General features: G+C 32.9%; 1 protein-coding gene across 2 annotated transcripts in view; it reads left to right on the forward strand.

The window, feature by feature from the left end:
• Nucleotides 1–21,501, forward strand: part of KHDRBS2 (KH RNA binding domain containing, signal transduction associated 2) — a 511,685-nt gene that overhangs the window by 169,009 nt on the left and 321,175 nt on the right. For both annotated transcript variants that reach the window (XR_002780626.1, XM_011361193.1), the window contains exon 3: nucleotides 1,185–1,301. Coding sequence is in view for 1 of the 2 variants with exons in the window: in XM_011361193.1 (XP_011359495.1) it covers nucleotides 1,185–1,301 (117 nt within the window). In the remaining variant the exon portion in view is untranslated. The remainder of the gene's footprint in view (nucleotides 1–1,184; nucleotides 1,302–21,501) is intronic.

Consider the following 21,501-nt stretch of genomic DNA (forward strand, 5'->3'; position numbering starts at 1 on the left):
ATTTTGAAAATCAATCTACCATTTAGGTGTGGTCTTACTGAACTTTATACTATTCCATTTATCTATATGCCTATAGGTACACAACCCACACCAGTGTAATATTGAATAAATGTGGTACAGACATCCTTGTTTTTATCCTGAACTTAGGGGAAAGGCATTTAGTTTTCACTGATGATAAGTATGGTGTATTTCTTACTGTAGGACCATCAGTTAAAAAAAAAAAAAAAGGTGAAAAAACTCTGATTTAGAAAGCGCTTATATTAGTTTTATTTATTTTTGTTTTTCATGCCCCCAAGATATTTTTTGATGCATTCTAAGCTCTATGCATTCTTTAAACCAATCAGTGAATGATTATATGAGCAATTTGATTTGGTAATGTTCTTTTTAGTAGATAACAACATACTCCGATAACTGCTCTAAGCTCACCTGTTTTTAACCATGTCAGGATGAATAAGCAAATTGGACAGACCCCCTAGAATTTTCCATTTGGACAAGCTCTTTTGTATATGTGCTTTATCTATAATGTTTTAAACTTGTCTTTATGTGTTCACATCTTTTATTTGCTGATCCTAAGAACAACTCTTTAACATAGAGGATGTAGGATTGAAGATAAATTGAATCTCTTTTTACCCCAATTATTATGAAAATAATAATTTCTCCAAAATTATGAAATTTACGATAGAATGTTAGGGACCCAAACAAACCTTAATATTAAATTTTATTTTAAAAATCAATTGAAAATATTAACTTTTGTAATTTTGAAAGTGCATAGACATGTTAAAATTATTACTTGTTTTAATAATCTGATTAGAAGAAAAAAAACCTTTGAAACTTTGTAACCTCTGTAAGCACCATAGTGTTTCTAATTTCTTTTTTAAATAAATCATTTAATTATTTGATTATAGTAAATGGTAAGTTTAACATATTATTAATTTTGGCATTCTTTTAGGAGGGAGTATCCCTTTTAAAATGGATCCCAGATTAGAGGTCTGAAATGGTTTTGTGTGTGTGTGTGTGTGTGTGTGTGTGTGTGTGTGTGTGTGTGTGTGTATGTGTGTTAAGTATATGTCAACTCTCTTCTCAGTGGAAAAGTTTGAAAAGCCCATAACCCATCAATTATTATTGGTGCAAATTATCACTTTTCTCTACCTTAAAACAGGCATTCTGTTCATTTTGTTTCCTAGTTCAATTTTGTGGGGAAATTGCTTGGACCAAGAGGAAACTCCTTGAAGAGGCTACAGGAAGAAACAGGTGCTAAAATGTCTATCCTAGGCAAAGGATCAATGAGAGATAAAGCAAAGGTACCGAACTTTGAATTTGATATTTAACACATATAGGAAGTTACCTACACCACTGATGGCCAAACTTACAGGCACATCTCAACTATTCTCCTATAATTTCCTATGACTTTCACCTTGGAACCACTCTGTTACACTTTCTGATGTCTTTTGTATTTTCATAAAAATCAATTGTCTGCCTTTTTTTTCAGAATATGTTAATTCTGTATTTTTAGTCTCTGTAGAGGTTGTTATCAAATCTTTTGACTTTTTGAATGTCTTCTGGAGGGTGTTTTTATATGTCTTTGTTCATTTACTTTAATTCCTCAATTGGATCCCTTTTCTTTATATCACCTAATCAAATCCACTATATCATTCTCTCATTTTATTTCTCTGCTCTGTTTCACTTTCATCTTCTTACTGAAGCAATTTAAAGTACTTATCTGCAAATCTAAGAATTCCACCTATTTTCTGAAATGTTTCAATGATATTAAACAACTCACCTGACCCCCCAATGAACAATAAGCTAAGAAATATATCAACTTCAATGTTTGAAATGATGTATTTCACATCTGAACGATATCATTTTCCCATTTTATAAAATGATAGCAATTTTCTCTGCAGAAGAATTCAATACTTTGGAAAAATAACTATTTATAGGGATTTATTCATGAAAATTCTTTTAAAATTCACTTAGAATGGTTGGAAGTGTTACACTAGTATCATTTGACTAGGCTATACTTTCCTGATTTGCTGTGTTACCATGGAAAATAAAATGTTCAAATATTTTTTATGACTATGGGAATTAACTTAAATAATTCCTTAGAAGTTCTGTCTTCAAACTATTAATGGAACATCTTAAATGAAATTTATAGTGAGAAATGTCACAGAATTGATGCATGTTGCATACATAAACTATTGTACATTAATTATAATAAGTATATATGAAGTTTGAGGAAGACTCAAATGGGTACTTTTTTAGGATGTATTGATAGTTCTATAAATTATAAAAGGGATGCTTCTTTGTAACTTTGGTTACTTTGTACTGTGTATAATTTCAAAAATGACTATTTTCTTGCCTATCGTTCTGCCTGTAGTTTCTCTCAGTACATTTAGAAGAAATAAAAGTATTTAAGAGGTGGTAACATCAGTTCCTAGACATAAGATAAGTTTTTATCCCTCTGCCACACACACCAGTTTAGCTTTTCTGTATATGAGAACTGACTGACAGTCTATATCTGTACTTTTATATATTGTTTTTGCTATATGTTCTCCAGCTATCTCACTGTCTTAGAATATACACTTCATATTATGTTCTTTTAAACTCTTACTCATTCCTAAGATTTAGATCAGATGTCATCCCCCAGCAGGGCTTCCCTGAACTTGTATAACAGGCTAAGCCCTCTCTTTTCACTTCACATATTTTACTGAAATTTTCTGTTTTTCTCACTAAACTATAAGCTTTCATAGGCCAGAGAAATGTCCTCATCAGCTGTCTACCCAGAGTCTCTGTATAGTCTCTCCATATCTTTTAAAGCTGATGGGTGAATTTTTTTTATTCTCATGTATTTGAATACTTTTTCTGTTCATACAGTTTTAAACTGGATTTATTTTCCCTGTGATCATGTTAGGTACTAGTGTGAGTATTGAAAATTTAGTATGAAATAAATTTTCTTCTGTTAAGTTTCCATTAGGTTTAATTTACTGATATTACCTGTTATGTAAACTCGTTTCTCATTGATTAATTTTGGGTGATTCTTCATGTTTGGCTATGTTTTGAGTATTTTTATTGGTCCTCTATAAAATGAAAGCATTTAATGATAATAATAGAAATAATAATGGTACATTGTACAATGAAATACATTTCTTAGAATCTAGATAAGACCTTCACTGCAAAGGGACATACAACTGAAATAAAATCATCACAGGCATGGATCCGAAAAAATTTACCTTAGTAAACACTTGATCAAAATAAAAATAAATCCTCAGTAACTTACAGATTACTATGCTGCCATATTGCCCCTCTACAGCATGGCCTAAACAGGAAGGAAGATTTTATATGATTTTATTTTTCTAACAAATAAATAAACCACATTGGATTCTGCAGTGGAAGTGTATATGTGTATATGTATATATACAGCCACACAGGCATATATTTATGCATTAATTGAAGTATTTATTGGACTTACTGTGTGTTCGTCACATTTCTAGTTCACAGTAATAAATATGACAAAAATGTTTTTCCTCTTAGAGTTTACATTCCAATAGGAGGGGCAGACAAATAAGTGAGTAGACACATTTTATACTTTCAGGAATTGATAATTTTTATAGATTAAGACAAAACAGGGGAAGGGGGAAGAGGTTAATGGTGGTAGGAGCAATATTTTGATACGATTGCCAAGAAGGACACTGATTAATGAAAAGGAACCTGCCATAGAAAAATCAGAAATGAGAGAGAATGCCAAATATAAGGACTCTGAGGGAGAATCTATATTTTTATCTATAACCACATCCATATCTGTAACTATTATGATAACTGTAGCCGTATCTTAGTTTATAAGTATCTTTATTCTCATTTGGCTACCACTGATTTCTTTGCTCACCTTTATGGTAAAAATCACTGAAAACGTTATTTGCAATCAGTTGCTCTCATCCATTCTTTATTGTTTTTCTCCTCACTCCTCATGACTGGCTTCTCATCTTCTGTCAGACCTCAAGCCCAGAGCTTACTCTTCAGACTCCTTTTTTCCCTTCATCATCTCATGACATCTATGTGCTTCTGAACCCCAAATTTATAGGTCCTGTCTCCAATCTCCTCTTTACATTCTAGATTTATATATTCAACTAACCATGCAATATGTCCTAACACAAATGAGTGTGTATGTATGTATGTATGTATGTATGTATGTATGTATGTATGTATGTATATGAATGATATATATATATATGTTTACCTATATGGCATTTATATATTTAATTATTATAAAGTACATATTGAGAGAGAGAGTGCAAACTATTAAAAGAGTAAGAGAAAGAGATAAATTGGGAGAAATATATTTGCCAACTTTTAGGGCTTCAGTGAACACAGTATAAGCCATGTAGTCTTAAGATTAAGGTATATCACTTTTTTTCATTTTGTGTTTGTTCAAAAGTAAATCTCATTGAAAGAGAAAAAGGAAAACAGCTTGTGTTAAACTGAACAGCGCTTGGTAGTTCAAGCCTACAAACATTAGTTGTGTTTGTTTAAAGTTTCTATCAGCAGGTATTAAGGAGATCAACCCACAACTGTAAGTCTGTTTATTTCTTTTTTTCAATAAAAATAGATAAATGACTGGAGCATTACTAGGCACTTCTTGTGCACCTGCAGGCAAAGCCTGGGTCAGCAATCTGTTCTGCAGCCACATAACCAGGAGCCTTTGCAGACAGACTTGTTTAACAGCATTGTTTGCAATTACTGGCTTGCCTTACCTTTTTAGGAAATAATGCAGATCATTTTTCTGTTTTGGATGTACTGTTAGGATGCTACATAATGTATGTCTTAAACTTGATCTGTACCTCATGATTAAAGGAGGTATTTGGATAGTTGTTTAAGTAAATAACTGCCAGAATATTTCTTGCATATCTACTATGTGCTCGACCATAGATTAAATATTATACTGTATAGAAAATAAGAATTAGACATAATTTGTACCCTAACAAAACTTAAACATCCTGATCTGTTTAACATTTTGTTTTAAAGAAAGTTAAGCAATTATCAGTCATTTGAATTAGTAGGTGGAAAGAATGATAAACTCACTTGGTTTTGTTTTTATAGATCTAATCAGACTTAATCCTCTTAGGAAAATATGAAGTTTAAGATTTGTTATATATCATTATAAGTGTAGTAAGAAGATTCTAAGAAGTTTAATGTTTTTTATTTTATTTTATTTTTGTTTGTTTCTGACCTTTCTAGGTTAACATTCTTTTTTATTTAGTTACACCTAGCCAATAACTCTATAAGCAAAGGATAAAAAACAAAAACAAAAACACAATGCAGTCATATCCAAGGTAAAACCAGTAGCAAACTGTATATTCATGATTTCATTCCCATCTTGGTCAGATCCTGGCATATGATGAGCTCACATTCTACCTAAAAGCATTTAGGAATTCCTGAACAGAAGGTAACTTTTTGATTTTGTTGATACAAGGTATTCTTAGAGAAATCTAGAAAGAAAAATATTCAGTATGTTTGCAGCATTTCAAAGTACCTCAGGAATTTAACTGGCAATTCAGAAATTTCTTTAAAGTCCAAGTTCTTCGTGCACCATATGGTCAACTGGTTCTAAATAACCGCGCATCTGCCAGCTTCACTAGCAGTTGCTTCTGAGGATTCTCATGGGTAACTTATTGTAGCTTCAGATAGAGTGTTGCTATTTTTAGTGTTGCTGATGGCAAAGACTGGTGAAGGAGAGCTGAGGAAGCAGTGGTTCTACAGTTTTATCTTTGGAAAGTGAGGAACATATATATTTATCTCCAAGAGAAAAGGTTTGGAAGGTTAGAGAAATCCAGGCAAGGACTGACCACACCCAGATAACAATGAGGAAATAGCAGGAAATCATGAAAGCCGATTTCTTGCATACTTAATTTATTGTCCTTAAATGGAAATCTCAAATGGCCATGTTGCAAGTAAGTTATGCTGTAATGAAAGGTATTTTGGCACTTCTATTAATAAGCTTGGTTGAAATTATGGCATGTGGTCTTTAAACACACTAGTGAGTTAAATATATGTTAAAAGCGAAATTCTGTTTGGTGGCATTTTATTTGAAAATGTGTGATAATTTTCAAGACAAGCTTTTCTCTTTTTGATGTGCTAATAACTTGTGCAGTTTCTATTTAATAATATATCTTCTATATTTGGTGATGACTGCTTTATAAATCCTTTCTGATTTCATGGCAAGATTGATTTTCATCAACATTAAAATCAGCTAAAAACCTTCAAAGTAATGCGGCTGCCTGGTGGGCAATGCGAGTGTGAACCCCACAACAGTCATTCTCTCATTTGGCTTCTGGGTTGTGCCTCACATCAAACAGCACTGTAGTCTCTCAAATCCTGAAGGGGCGAGGCCATGCTCACTACTTGACAGGCTGGGATTGGTTATAGAGACTCCTGTTTCAACTTTTTAAGATCCCCAACAACAAAGCCATTCGTAATCCCACATCAAGAGCGTAGACACTCTGATTTTAATGTTAGCTTTGCCCCTAATAATCTGCACAGTAAATCAACAATATTTCTTTCTCAACTTCCCTCCTGCAGAAAAGAATGCCTACCCCATCTTCACTTCCAAACAGAGATAGAGGAAAATGCATAACACTTTGTTTAAATATCATTTGAATTTGTGAAGAACATGGAGTATGTCATAAATTACAGATAGGTTAGATTTTATTTTTGATATATACACTGCATAATTCTATTCCTTTGATCTGAATCCTGAAAAATTAGAGTAATAGACTAAGTCCCACCTGAACAGTAGCACACACATGTGGTAAAGGAACATTTTATTACAAATATGTATTTTATGAGGACACAATGAAACCTTTGTTTCGATGGTGAAACTATACCCAGTTATTTCAACCTATGATATATTTGGACTCTGTGTGACCAAAACAATTAAAATAGTTAAGTTTGAGTTGAAGAGTGAAATATATCATGATATTAGTGAGAAATAATTTTTTGCATTAGCATCATCAACCCTTTCATGTATAATTTGTCATTCACTATACTGTGCTTTGTTTGACCTAGAATGAGAAAAGGATACCCCATAAATCTAATCCATGCTCAATTCCTTATAAGCTTCAATGACAAAGCTTGAAGTAGCAATTTTTTATGTATCGTGAATCAGTTAGTTATAATTTGAAATCATTTATTTCCTCTAGTCTGATTTTATTCTCAGCTAGATAAATGTATTTTAATTTTTGTAATTGAGGCTCACTATTTGAAAACTTTCGGGGATCTATGTCTCATCAATAAACCAAGGCTTATATGCAAAAAACATATATTTTAATTTTACCAGTATAGTAGCTTTTCCTCCATTGTCACTTGTCACTCATTGTACACACATTTGTTTCCCACAAGGAGTAAAATGAGGGAATCATAGAATCAAATTATCTCACACCATATTTCAGGAAATTTTAATTTTTATTAAATTATTAAAAATAGAATTACAAAGACAGAAATTTCTAGACATATCACATTTTGTAAATCAAAATTATAATGGTATATTTCTTTTCTACCACCGAGTAAGGCGATTATCGCTTTTTGTCAACTGTTTTCTTCACCCAACATACTGCAACCGAAGTTCAAATGAGATATAATCAATATAGAAAGGGACCAGGTGTGTCTTGCAAATATTTTAAATTTTACATTCTGTGGCAGTTTTAAAGATGCTGCAAATTCTTTGACTTTTTTTTTTTTTTTTTGAGAGAGTGATGAGTAGGGTCTAATTCTCTTCTTCTTGAATCTGGATAGTTTTAGTGACTTACTTATAACAGATAAACTGAAGAGGAGGTGTTGTTTTATGGTTTCCTAGTGTAGGTTGTAAGACAGAGTTCACCTTCTGCTTTACTTGCAAGAATACTATCTCTTGCAGCTCTAAGCTGCCTTGCAAGGATTATGACAATCTTGAGGCTGCCCTAGGAAAGAGGTCAAAGTTATATGGAGAGGCCTTGTATAGTGGAAAGTCCTAACTGTTGAGTCATCCCAGTTCAGACACTACATATGCAAGTAAAGAACTTTCTAGATGATACCGGCTTTTACCCATTTGAGCTATAACCAACCAGCAGCTTGAGTCCTCTCTGTAGCCCCATACTCAGGGAGCAGAAGCATGTCGTCCCCATTGTACTTCCTCTAAATCTCTCACCCAAAGAATTCATGCACAGAAATAAAATGGGTATTTTAAGCAGCTAATTTTCACATGGTTAATTATGCAACATTAGGTAACTGGAACACATTCCTATGACTTGATATATAAATTAAATGATTTTCAACATTGTTAGCAATTTTCCAATACTAAATTTATTTTCTACCATTTCCACTTCCTCTCATGGTAATTAGTACAGACTTGGATAATTTCTGGGGTTTGATATGGATTTGTGTGTTTGGCTTTTTGCATTTTTGTTTTATAACTTACAACTTATTTTCAATTTATTTAATCCTGTTCTTAAATCAAATGATTGAAGCACATGTCAAAGTTTTATTTCAAAGTTCCCAGTCAGGGAAAGACTTCCAAAGAAGACAATTAAAAGATTTCTTCTTGGTAAAGGCATTTTTTTTTTAAATTAAATTTATCAGAGAGAAATTAGTTCATACAATTATGTAGGTTACAAGTGTACAATTCAACAATACATCAAATGTATATTGCGTTGTGTGTTGACCACCCAAAGTCAAATCTCCTTCTGTCATTATATATTTCCTTTTTACCTCTTCCCTTCTCCCCTATTCTCTTGGTAACTGCTAAACTGTTGTCCGTGTCCTTGAGTTTCTGTCTTGTTTGTTTGTTGTTTTCAGTTTTATATTTCATATATAAGAGAAATCATATGGTTCTCAACTTTTTCTGTCTGATTTATTTTGCTTAGCATTATAAATTCAAGATTCATCAATGTTGTCGCAAATGACAGTATTTCATCTTTTCTTATGGCTGAATTATATTCCATTGTATATAGGTACTACATCCTCTTCATCCAATAATCTATCTAAGGGCACATTGGATGTATCCACGTCTTGGCCACTGTGCTGCACTGAACATTGGAGTGCATATATCTTTATGGAAAATGTATTCGAATTTTTGGATAGATACCCAGAAGAGGGATTGCTGGGTCATATGTTAATTCTATTCCTAGTTTTCTGAGGAACCTCCATACTGTTTTTCATAGTGTCTGAACTGATTTACATTTCCACCAGCAGTGTAGGAGGATTCATTTTCCCCTACAACCTCTACAACACTTGTTATTATTTGTTCTATTGATGATAGCCATTCTAAAAGGTGCGAGGTGGTATCTTATTGCGGTTTTGATTTGCATTTCTCTAATACCTAGTGAAGTTGATCATCTTTTCTTATGTCTTTGGCCATTTGTATATGTTCTTGGGAGAAGTGTCCATTCAAATCTTCTGCCCATTTTTTGATTGGATTGTTTGCTTTTTTAATGTTGAGTTGTATGAGTTCTTTTTATATTTTGGATATTAGCCTCTTATCGAAGGCATTGTTTTCAAATATCTTCTCCCATTCAATTGGTTGCTTCTTTGTTTTGTTCATGGTTTCTTTTGCTGTGCAGAACCTTTTTAGTTTGATATAATCCCATTCATTTATTTTCACTTTTAATTCCATTGCCTTTGAGGTCAAATTCATAAAATCCTCTCTAAATCCAAGGTTCGTGATTTCAGTACCTATGTTTTCTTCTATGCAATTTATTGTCTCAGGTCTTATATTTAGATCTTTGATCCATTTGGAGTTCATTTTGGTATATGGTGACAAATAATAGTCTAGTTTTATTCTTTTCCATGTGGTTTTCCAATTTTGCCAGCATCATTTATTCAAGAGGCTTTCTTTGCTCTATTGTATATTTTTGGCTTTTTGTCAAAAATTATTTGCCCATGTATACAGGGGTTTATTTCTGGGCTCTCAGTTCTGTTCCATTGGTCTGTGTGTCTGTTATTCTGCCAGTACCAGGCTGTTTTCATTATTGTTGCTTTGTAGTATAATTTGAAGTCAGGCAGAGTGTTACCTCTGGGCCTTGTCTTTTTTTTCTGCATTGCTTTGGCTGTTCAAGGTCTTTTGTGATTCTATACAAATCTGCTGATTTTTTGTTCTTCTTTTTGAAATTTTGATCAAGAATTCATTAAATCTGTATATTGCTTTGGATATATGGCCATTTTAACTATGTTGATTCTTCCAATTCATGAACACAGATTATATTTCGATTTCTTTGTGTTTTCTATATCTTTTATTATCTTTGTTGTTTTTAGTGTATATGTCTTTCCCATACGTTGTGTATTCCTAGGTATTTTATTCTTCTTGTTGCAATTGCAAATGTATTTGTTTTTTCCATTTCTTTTTCTGAAAATTCATTGTTAGTGTATAGGAACACAATGGATTTTTGTTCATTGATTTTGTATCCTGCCACTTTACTGTATTTGTTTATTGTTTCTAGTAGTTTTTTGGGGGGAGTCTTTAGGGATTTCTATTTAGAGAATCATGTCATTTGTAAAAACTGATGATTTGACTTCTTCATTCCCATTTGGATGCCTTTTATTTCTTTCTTTTGCCTGATTGCTCTAGCTAGGACTTCCAATACTGTATTGAATAAGAACGGTGAGAGTGGCCATCCCTGTCTTGTTTCTGATCTTTGAGAGAAAGCTTTCAATTTTCCTAATATTAGCTGAGGGTTTGTCATATATAGCCTTTATTATGTTGAAATATTTTCCTTCTGTACTCATTTTATGAAGTATTTTAATCAAAGGATGCTATATCTTGTCAAATGCTTTGTCTGCATCTATTGATATGATCATATGATTTTTATCTTTTATTTTGTTTATGTGGTGTATCACATTGATTCATTTGCATATGTTGAACCATCCTTACATCCTTGGAATGAGCCCCATTTGATCATGATGTATAATCTCTTTAATATATTGTTATGTTTGATTTGCTACTATTTTGTTTGGGATTTTTGCGTCTGTATTCACCAGAGGTATTGGTTTGTGGGTTTTTTGGGGGGTTATCCTTACCAGGTCTTGGTATCAAGGTAATGATGGCCTCATAAAATGAGTTAGAAAGTATTGCCTCTTCCTCAATTTTTTGGAAGAGTTTGAGAAGGACATATATTAAATCATCTTTGAATGTTGAATTGCATTCACTAGTGAAGCCACCTGGTCCTGGACTTCACTTTTTGGGAGATTTTTGGTGATTGTTTCAATTTCCTTATTGTTGATCAGTCTATTTAGATTTTCCAGTGCTTCATGATTCAGTCTAGGAAAACTTGTCTAGGTTATTGAATTTGGTGGCATATAATTTTTCACAGTATTCTTGTATAGTCCTTTATATTTCTGTGGTATCTATCATAACTTCTCTTTCATTTATGATTTTGTTTATTCGTGTTTTTTCTTTTTCTTAGTGAGCCTAGCCTGGGGTTTGTCAATTGATCTTTTCAAAGAACCAGCTTTTTGTTACATTAATTTATTTCTGTTGTCTTTTTGTTCTCAGTTTAATTTAATTCTGCTCTTATTTTTACTATTTCCTTTCTTCTGCTGACTTCGTGATTCATTTGTTCTTCTTTTTCTAGTTCTTTAAGATGTAATGTTAGGTTGTTTATTTGGGATTTTACTTTTTTCTTGAGATAGGCATGTAATGATATGAACTTTCCTCTTATTACCGCTTTTGCTGTATCCCATTTGATATGTCATATTTTCATTCTCATTTGTTTCTATGTATCTCTTGATCTCTCCTTTAATTTCGTCTTTGACCCAGTCATACTTTAGTAGTTTGTTTTTTAATCTCGACATATTTGTGGTTTTTCACACTTTTTTTTTATAGTCAATCTCCAGTTTCAAAGCATTGTGGTTGCAGAATATGCTTCATCTGATTTCAGTCTTCTTAAATTTGTTGAGGCTAGTTTTGAGACCCAACATATGGTCTATCCTTGAGAATGTTCCATGTGCACTAGAGAAGAATGTATAATCTAGTGTTTTGGGATGGAAGGCTCTGTAAATGTAAATTATGTCCAGTTGCTCTAATGGGTATTATTTCCTTATTGATTTTCTGTTTGAATGATGTATCCATGGATATTAATGAGGTATGCAGGTCCCCTACTATAATTATGTTTTTATCTGTTCCTCCCTTTAATTCTGTTAGTAGATGCTTTATATATTTTGATGCTCCCTGATTGGAAGCATATATATTGACAAATGTTATGTCTTCTTGATGTATTGTCCCATTTATCATTATGAAATATCATTTTTTTAATCTTGTTACCTTTTTTATCTTGAAGTCTATTTTGTCAGATATAAGTACGACTACACCACTTTTCTCTGGATGCCATTTGCTTGGAGTATCATTTTCCACCTTTTCACTTTAAGTCTGTATTTGTCCTTGTAGCTGAGATGTGTCTCTCAAAGCATAAAGTTGGATTTTGTTTTTTTTTTGATCCAATATGCTACTCTTGCCTTTTTATTGGTGAGTTCTGTCCATTTACATTTAGGGTGATTATTGAAACATGAGGTTCTCTTGTAGCCATTTAATTTTCTGATTTCTGGTAGCTTGGTGTCTCCATTGTTTCTTTGCCCTTGTGTTTTTGTCTATTATTTTAGTTCGGTGGTATTCTATAATTTTTCCATCTATTCTCTCTTTTTTTATGTTATGTGTCTCAGTTTAAAATTTTTTGTGTGTGGTTACCATTAAGTTTACATAGAAGAAAATTTCATATATACAGTAGTGCTTTTTCTTCTGCATGCATCTTATCTCCATTCCACTTTGAAAATCCAGACCTTTACCCCCTCGCCTTTTTTTTTTTTTTTTTTTTTTTGCTGTCTCAATCTCTATTTATGCTGTGATTTCATTTCCTAGTTGTGGTAGCTATTGTCTTCTTTTTTAAAAATATTTTTACCTTCTTTAATCATTGTGTAATATTTACGCGTATAATACCCAATTCTGAATAAGGGTTGCAATGTCCTGTTTCCATCTGTCTGTTAGTCATCTTACTCATAGTTTTGTATCTTTCGGTCTTTTTATTTCAGGTAGAATAACCCCCTTCAGTATTTCCTGTAATGCAGGCCTTGTGGTGGAAAATTCCCTCAACTTCTGTATGTCCAAAAAGGTCTTTCACGTTTAAAGAACTTATATATTATTCTTGGCTAGTAATTTCTCACTTTTAAATCGTTTAAATATTTGATTCTTCTCTCTTTTACCTTGTAGAATTTCTGTTGAAAAATCTAATGATAATCAATGGGTTTTCCTTTAGAGATTATAGTCTTACCTTCCTTGGCTGCCTAGAGAATTATTTCTTTGTCATTAATTTTTGACAGTTTAAATATAATGTGCTGTGGAGAAGGCCTTTTTTGATTGTGGTAATTGTAATTAGGTGTTCTGTTTGCTTCTCTGATTTGAGAATCCAGTTCTTTCCATAGGTTTGGGAAGTTCCTGTCAACTATTTCTTTGAATAGGCTATCTGTTCCCTTCTCCCTCCCTTCTTTTCTGGTGTACCCATTACTCTTATATTGCTCTTTCTGATGGAGTTAGATAGTTCCTGTTGAGTTTTCCATTTTATTTTTTTACTCTCAATGTCTCTCTTCTTCCATTTGCATCATTTCCAGATTTCTATTTTCAATCTTACTAATTCTTCCCTCTATCTGGTCAGTTATATTTCCTTGGCTCGGTATTTCATTCTTTATCTCTTACTGTGTTCTTCAGCTCCAGAATTTCTTTTCTTACTTTTTTTTTTTAAATTTTAGCTTATTTGGCGAAGTATTCCCTTTGTTCATTGATTTCATTTCTGAGTTTATTAGACTGCATGTCTGAGTTTCCCTGCACCTTGTTGAGTTTCTTTAGAACTGCAATCATGAATTCTCTGTCATTTAAATCACCTATTTCTATGTCCTTTGGTTTATTTTCTGGAGATTTTTCATTTTCTTTCTGAGCTGCCTCGTTACCTTAGCTGTTCATGGTATTTAATGGATTATTTCTTAGCCTAGGCATTTATGGGAATGAACTCTGCTTTTTAAATATTATTATGAAGAGAGATGCCTCTTTCATAGGTTAAGAAGAGGTTTTCTTTTGTATTCTAGTAGGTGGCAAACAAGCCTCCTGCACTGCTCAGGCCTCCTGGATCATTGCTGGTTGGCAGAAAATGCCCTTATTTCCTAGGGAAGTGGGTGTTTTCTCTGTGACCAGGTTGCCTCTGTCCCAGGGCTTCACCTCCTGGAAGAATATGGCGGCGATGGAGTTCTGAGCCCCTTCAGAGCCCCTGAAGTTCCAGATGCAGTGTTGTGCTTGCTTCCTGAAGTGTCCCAGGTGCCTCAGCCAAGATCAGCATAGATTGGTTGGGGTGGGGTGGGGTGGGGTGGGAGAGACCGCAGGTGTGCCTTTGGCTTGCTTTTCCTCCCCGCCAGTCCTCAGCTACCTCACCTCTGAATCTCCGCCCTGTCTCTAGGACCAGCCACAGCGTGTGTCTGCCTCTGGAGACTGTACACTCCCTACTCTGTAGCTCGACACTTGCTGCTGCAGTTTTTCCTAGGGCCCCGGGCAAGCTCTAGGAGGGAGGAGGGAGGTTAGCTCTGGGAGAGTGGGGGGAGGTGACAGGCTCCGTGACTCCACTTTCTAACCGGCAATGGCAGCTGCTAGAGCACAACCGTTGCACCTCTGTATTCCCTCTCTGCCCTGATCACTGGTTTCCACCATAGTACATGCTAATCACTCAGGCAGAAATGCTCGAGGCTTCAAAGAGTACATGTCACAACCTAATTCCTCCCCTCTCCTTGGGTTCCAGAACTAGCTCCAGGCTGTGTCTGCAGCACCCATCTCTGTTCCTCTTCCTTCTCTCTTCTCGTGCTTGCCCAATTTGCCCACATTCAGAAGTGTTTGGGTATTAGGCTTGGAATCTTCCATTGGATTAAAGCTGTTCAACTTGTCGTAGTCTCAAAGCCAAGCTTCTGATGTCACCTGTTGGTAGAAGTATTTTATGAGACACCAGACAGCAAAAATTGTATGTTCTAGTTAAAAAGTATTAGGCTAATCATAAGCTGGTTTAAGGTCTTTGCACATTTTAATATCCGGTTTAATGTCACGTGACTCATTTAATTGGGTAGGTAATTCTAATTTCTTTGTAAGGCTTCTTAATTTTATTACAGCCTGACAAAGCGAGAGCTCTGGCATTTTATCAGGGATGTTAAGTGGATTCTAGAAGAAGAAGTAAATTGCACCATGCAGAAAGTACTGCCCCAGACCATAATTGGGAAAGTATTTATTTTTAGTCTCTTTTTTGACCAAGTTGGGTTGTTGAAGATTTGTCTCAGTCAGGAAAGGGCCATATGGCATTTCTGTGCTGAGAACATGAATTGAGTCTGTTGCTTTGTCAGTCACTTCTTATAGATAGTAGAATTTAGATATGGGATCAGTTATAAAATACATGACCATCAAGATTACCTGCAATATCTGTACCCATTGTCAGTATTTCTTTTGTACCAGATTCTTACATTAAGAAAGAATTTCTAAGAAGAATCCTAAGGTGATTCAATTTATTGACATACACTTGTATGTTATTAGTATATTTTATATTATTTATTGCTACATATATATTACATATTTAGTGGCCTCTCACTATATATTTTTAAATAATTAGTATTTGCTTTATTTTTTTACATTGGATTCTTTCTTTGCTTTGTCACATACCCAGTAACCAAAGCAGTTGACCTATCTGAAAATACCATTAATAGAATTGAGTATTAGAAATAAATATTTTCTAAATAGCTTTATTTTCCACATTGTAAGACATAATACATTTTTAATTTTATGGGTAAATTTAATTAAATTTAAATTTAATTTGGTTTGACATTAAATTTAATTAACATTAAATTTTATGTCAAACCAAATGGAATTGTTATCTAAAAAGTTAAATAATAATGATATTTAATCTATTAGAAAAGCCTTTGTTAAAAACGTTGTTGTTATTTGTATGTTTTTAGAAAGATGCTGTTAAATGTTTGTTTTAAATTGTTGAAACTTGACCCCAATATAAGCCATGTTCTTTGAAGAGAAACTTGGACAACTTATTCTAGTACAGCTTGGGGAATTTAGAGATGCTAGAATTTAGGTAGTTAAGAAGATAATGGGTCCAGAGTGGGAATACTAAAGAGAAAAGCCCTGCACTTAACTCAAGTGCACTATCAGCACTAATTTAGAATCTGAATTTCATTAGTTGTACCGATTTTTTTATTTGACTTAGTATTCTCTTTTCTCCTCATTAGTTAACCTCACAAGTCATTTAAAAGTTGAATAGTAGTTTTCTCAGTTATTTATCTGCATTGTTCCTTAGCTGAGTAACATTGTCACGAATACTTGAAAATTTGAGCTCATGACAACACTTGGTAAAAAGTAGAGAGGTCTGTTTTCTGGCTGTAGTTAATGATGTGGACTAGAGCCCAGAGAAAGACAAAGAAGTCACCAGCTCCTCAGTGTAACAAGTAATAACATTACTGAGTTAACTTTTGCTTTCTGTGTATGTTGGTTCACCCAGAGTGAAGTCAGAATGACTGAGGAAAATGAAATGTCCAGGATACAAACGAAATTTTATATATTTTGCTATGAACACAATCACTTGCCCCATGTGACTTTTTGTAGCCAGGACAATGTTTTGTACACTTCCAGGGATGCAGTCACAAGACATTCTCTGTGAACTGTGCCCCCAGTTGTCCAGTACTGCTTGTCACCAGCACTTCATCTAGTCAAGGTATAAGCATACCAAATGTCAATACAGGAAATAATTTAATGTACTTTTTTCTTAATATCGAAATCACCTAGACTTCAGAAGGATACAATTGTTAACATCTACAATTCTAGCATTACTATGTGATTAAAAGAAAAGGCAAACAAAATGTGGTTCTTGTTTAGAGAATTTAGAATATCTCCAAATGCTTTAATGTTCACATTTCTAAGCTCATAATGTCCTCTATTTGCTGCTTCCTTTTTTTCAGTAGTAGGCTTACTGTTTTCCTTTTATAAGTTTTCCATGCTTTGAAAACTATTTTATTTCCATAATTTTTCTCAATCTTTCTTAATTTTGTTATTTTCACCTATCTACCTTAAAAAATTAAAGCTAAAGTAATTTAAAAACAATAATTTTTCCTGACTAACTCATTTCTATTTTCTTGAATATTACTAGAATATGTGAGAGATATTTATTTCTTCAGCAGCTTCATGAATATCATATTTACTTAAGTAAAATTCATAAGTCAACAGTCATTCCTATGGAACATAAACAATAAAGAACAAGGTAGTATGCAGTCAACTGAACAGACATATCCAGCCTTGTCTTGGAGTTAATATTTTTAGGATTTCAGTACATTTTAGATTAAAAAAAACTTTTATTCATACTTTAATAATAATAATCACCATCATCTAAAAGAAGGTATGCAAGAACTTTTATTATGATTATCATTTATCTGAAGGAAGAATTCATAATACGAGCAAGGCAAAATTATGTTTTGTTGGCAACTTTCTGGCTGTAACATAATAATCTGGGACATAATAATTAAACTTGAGCAAACTTAAATATTATGAGGGTGACTGTGGGGTTGTGTTAGTTTTTATTCAACTGATTGGAGGTATAAGCTATGTGTTTCCAAATCATACTCATAGACATGCATATAGTACATTAGCTTATACAGTTTTAAAGTTGACAGAAAAGGTGAAGATATTAGTTTAATTCATTCATTTTATAACCAACATATGTTGTTGCCCAACAGACAGTAATTTGCTTGGGACTACTGGGAAATTACTAGGAAATATTTAATTATTAGATATAAAAAAAGAAAACATAAACAGAAATACCAGTTTCATAAAAACATCTTGCTTTACTAGATGAGCATCAAGAAACCATAACGTTAGGAGAGATAAATTTTATTGTTTTCTCTTGATGTTACTTAAATTATTATGCCCAAGATAAATAAATAGAAAATGAATCCAAGTTACTTTAAGTAACATAAAAATTACATATAGGCTATTGAAAATTCAGTTGACTAATTTATTTATCATGATCTGGCCTCTAAAACTGAGTGATCTGTTATAATTTATTTATGAAAATGTCATGATCCATCCCCTGTTCTCTTTATCACAGACAGTGTGCACCCTGGATGAAAAAGGGGAAAGGAACAGCCTGTGTTAGGGATGCCTGAGTCAGCAGCCAGTACGTTGGGGTTTGGCACTGTCTGCACTTAGTAATTATACATGTGGAGAAAGGAGGTAACCGCTTTGCAGCTCTAGCCCCATCCTCAGGGAAAAACTAGAAGCAGCAAGGGCGCTTCTGGGAAATCTTCCTGTCTCTAGAGCCCAGTTTCCTTTTTAGGAGGAGAGAGTTTTTCTCACTTATTCATCCCTATAAATTTTATAGGTTAGAAAACTAACCACAGTATTTTTAACTGCACAAGTAATTGAAACTTTCTTTCACATTACTATAAATAAATTATTATTAAAATTATAAGCCAAAAATGTCATTTTAGTGCAGATATATTTCCTCTAACCACTGGCTTTATTAAAACCACCAGGGCCAGATCATTATATATTTTTGACTCACTTGTATTAGGGAATAATACATATATTGAAAATCTATCATTTTTAAGTGTACAAACATATATAGTTATGTTTGTATCACCAATCAAGATAAAGAATACTTCTGTAACCCCCATGTTTTTCTATTGGCCTCAGTCTACTCCTAGTCCCTGGTGACCGCTGATCGGCTTTCTGTTGCTATCAGTTAGCTTTTTTGTAGAATTTTATAAATTTATCTGTATATTATGTAGAGTTATTCTTGCATTATTTTACTTAACATAATGCTTTCGAGGATTATCCATGCTGTGTATATTAGTAGTTTGCTCTGACCTTGAAAAGTTTTCTCTTGTGGAACTACACCAGAATTTATCTGTTCTTCTTTTGGGGGTAATTTAGATGGTTTACAGTTTGCCTGCTATGAGTAAAGCTGCTATGAAGATTCATATATAAATCTATGTATAAATATATGATTTTACAATATAGAATTTTGCAATTATTCACCAAAAGTTAAACCACAAGGGCCTTTATGTCATCTTTTTTATTAATATACTTATGACAGAACTATACATTTTTTAGAAAGTTAAAGGTAAGTACCCAATGTATTTGTATATTTACTCAGATTTTTGTATGGTTTACTTGCATCAGTAACATCTATTAATTCTATGAAAGACTTTTTATTAGTTACTTATTTTTCATTCTGCAAATAATTATTTCTATATTAAGATTTGGGAGAACATTTTTCCAGCAATCCTTTAATTAGGATACCAGAATTCAGAAGCAAACTAGAGATTCTGATTCCGTAGTCAGAGAGATTAGATTTGTTAGATAAACGAAGCCATCTGCATCAATTTAAATAGTTCTACCAAATTGATTCATGAAGTGTCTAATATTTCCATGTAATTAGCAGTGGCATTTTCAAAACGCTATAACTGAGAGGAAAATTTAACCTTCTCTGAAGAATTGCACACTCTAGGGTTGATACTTTAGAAAATTGTATTGTTCTAAGGGAATACTCACCAAAGAATTACATCAGACTTTGAACAGATGCTGCAAGATCCCTGTTTTATTGCTGATGCACTGGAGTGGTGATATTAAAAGTCTTCATCTCCTCCCTCACATCTGATGTTAAAGCAGATTTTCCATTTCTCAGCTCTGACAGTTTAGTGGTAGATCTCTTGTGACTGTTCCCCCCGCAAAAAATAGTGCTTTCTCTTTTCTCCTCTACTGTAAAATTAAACTCTAGTCATTAAGTTCAATGTACATGTTTTTGTTGAGACTCTAAGGAGCCTTTTCCTCTAATGGAAGGTGGAAGGCTTACTTCAGATGATAGTATCTGTTTTTCTCTTACTCCAGGTATTTTATTTCTTAGTAAAATATTTTATATCTACATAGGGACAATCACTTAAAAATAAATAAAAATGCAAAATCTATGTATGATATTAATACAGTTTTATCTATATCATTATAATCCATGAGTTTCATATCTCTTAAATTGCTTTACTAGAGGAAATCCTAGAGATAAATTTATTATGAAAATCCACAAGTCTGTTAATATACCATGCTCACTTCTGATTTACCTTTGCGCTTAGATTTCTGATCTTTTTCTCCTTGTGCTGCATTAGTGGTACTGAATGCAGATGTATCAGTTCTTTTACGTAAAGAAAGGTAGAAAAATGAAGATAAAATAAAGAATGCTTGTCTTCCATGGGAGTTACAAATTAATTTCCAAATCCAGTTATGTTTCCTCATAATTTTACTTATTCACAAATATTTTGGACATTACAGTAAATGATAAGCATAGTTTATTCAGTTAGAAAATATTTGATACATTTTGTAAAAAATTTCATAACAAGGATGTTAGAAAAATTGGCCGTATCTAAAAAGTTATTTGTAGATTTTCTTCAGTGCTATGCATCATCCATGTTGAAAACAAAACTCCTCTCCCCAGATATCACATAATAAATGAGGTTGGCCATATTAATGTTGACAAATAAGTATTATTGCTATCTCTAATATTTTATTGCTCCTGTTAGTAAAATTTAGATATGAACTTTTTATATTTTTAATATCATTAAAGTATGTACTTCAAAACATGTTTGGATAATTATTAAATAAAATTCCTAAACTGTAAGGGATGGATACCCATACTTAGTAAAGTTATACTATAATTTGTGACCACAGTTAACTTTTTAAAAGATTGTGTAACTCATTAGTTTAAGGATATAATCTGCCAGATCTAAAGGCACATAAAAATGTTACCATTTATATTGTTTGTCCAAATAATTTGACAGAATTCTGGTTGTAGGTCAGAGAAAATAACTTTAAGGCAGAAGAAATAAAAAAATATATATTACTTCTCAATTTTCATTATCTCGAAGACATGCTGTTAATACCCTAAGGCAAAGGGTCTTGTGAATTATCTAATGTGTTGACAAGCAATATTTTACATTCTGCCAAACTGATGAGAGTTGAGCATTAATTTATGTAAGTAGAGTATTTGCTAATGCCTTAAGGAAAACAAGTTGCCAATGAGTGTTACCAGTTTGATATTGCACATACATACCCATATGCATACAAAATGATCTGATATTTTTTTAAAAGTATGATAAAAATATATGACTGGAAGGTTTGTCCAAAGATATATGGTAAATATAAGCATATATGGAAATTGGCGGCTTTAGAGTAAATATGATATTTACATTGCAAAACGAATTATATACTAACCAGAAGAATATTACAATAAATATATGTAAGCACAAGAAGTTCACATAAAACAAATAGTTCATTTTTAGTTAATTTAGATCCAGTCAACAAAGAGTCAAATATTTTCACATACATACAGATGACATTTTAACGTATTGGGTTCTCAAATGTTTTCATTGAAGTATTCTGTTCAAAAAAGAGTTAGTAATAGCCTTAAGTCTTATCCAGGTTTT

Source organism: Pteropus vampyrus, unplaced genomic scaffold (assembly GCF_000151845.1).
Source record: "Pteropus vampyrus isolate Shadow unplaced genomic scaffold, Pvam_2.0 Scaffold64, whole genome shotgun sequence".
NCBI classification, from domain to species: domain Eukaryota; kingdom Metazoa; phylum Chordata; class Mammalia; order Chiroptera; family Pteropodidae; genus Pteropus; species Pteropus vampyrus.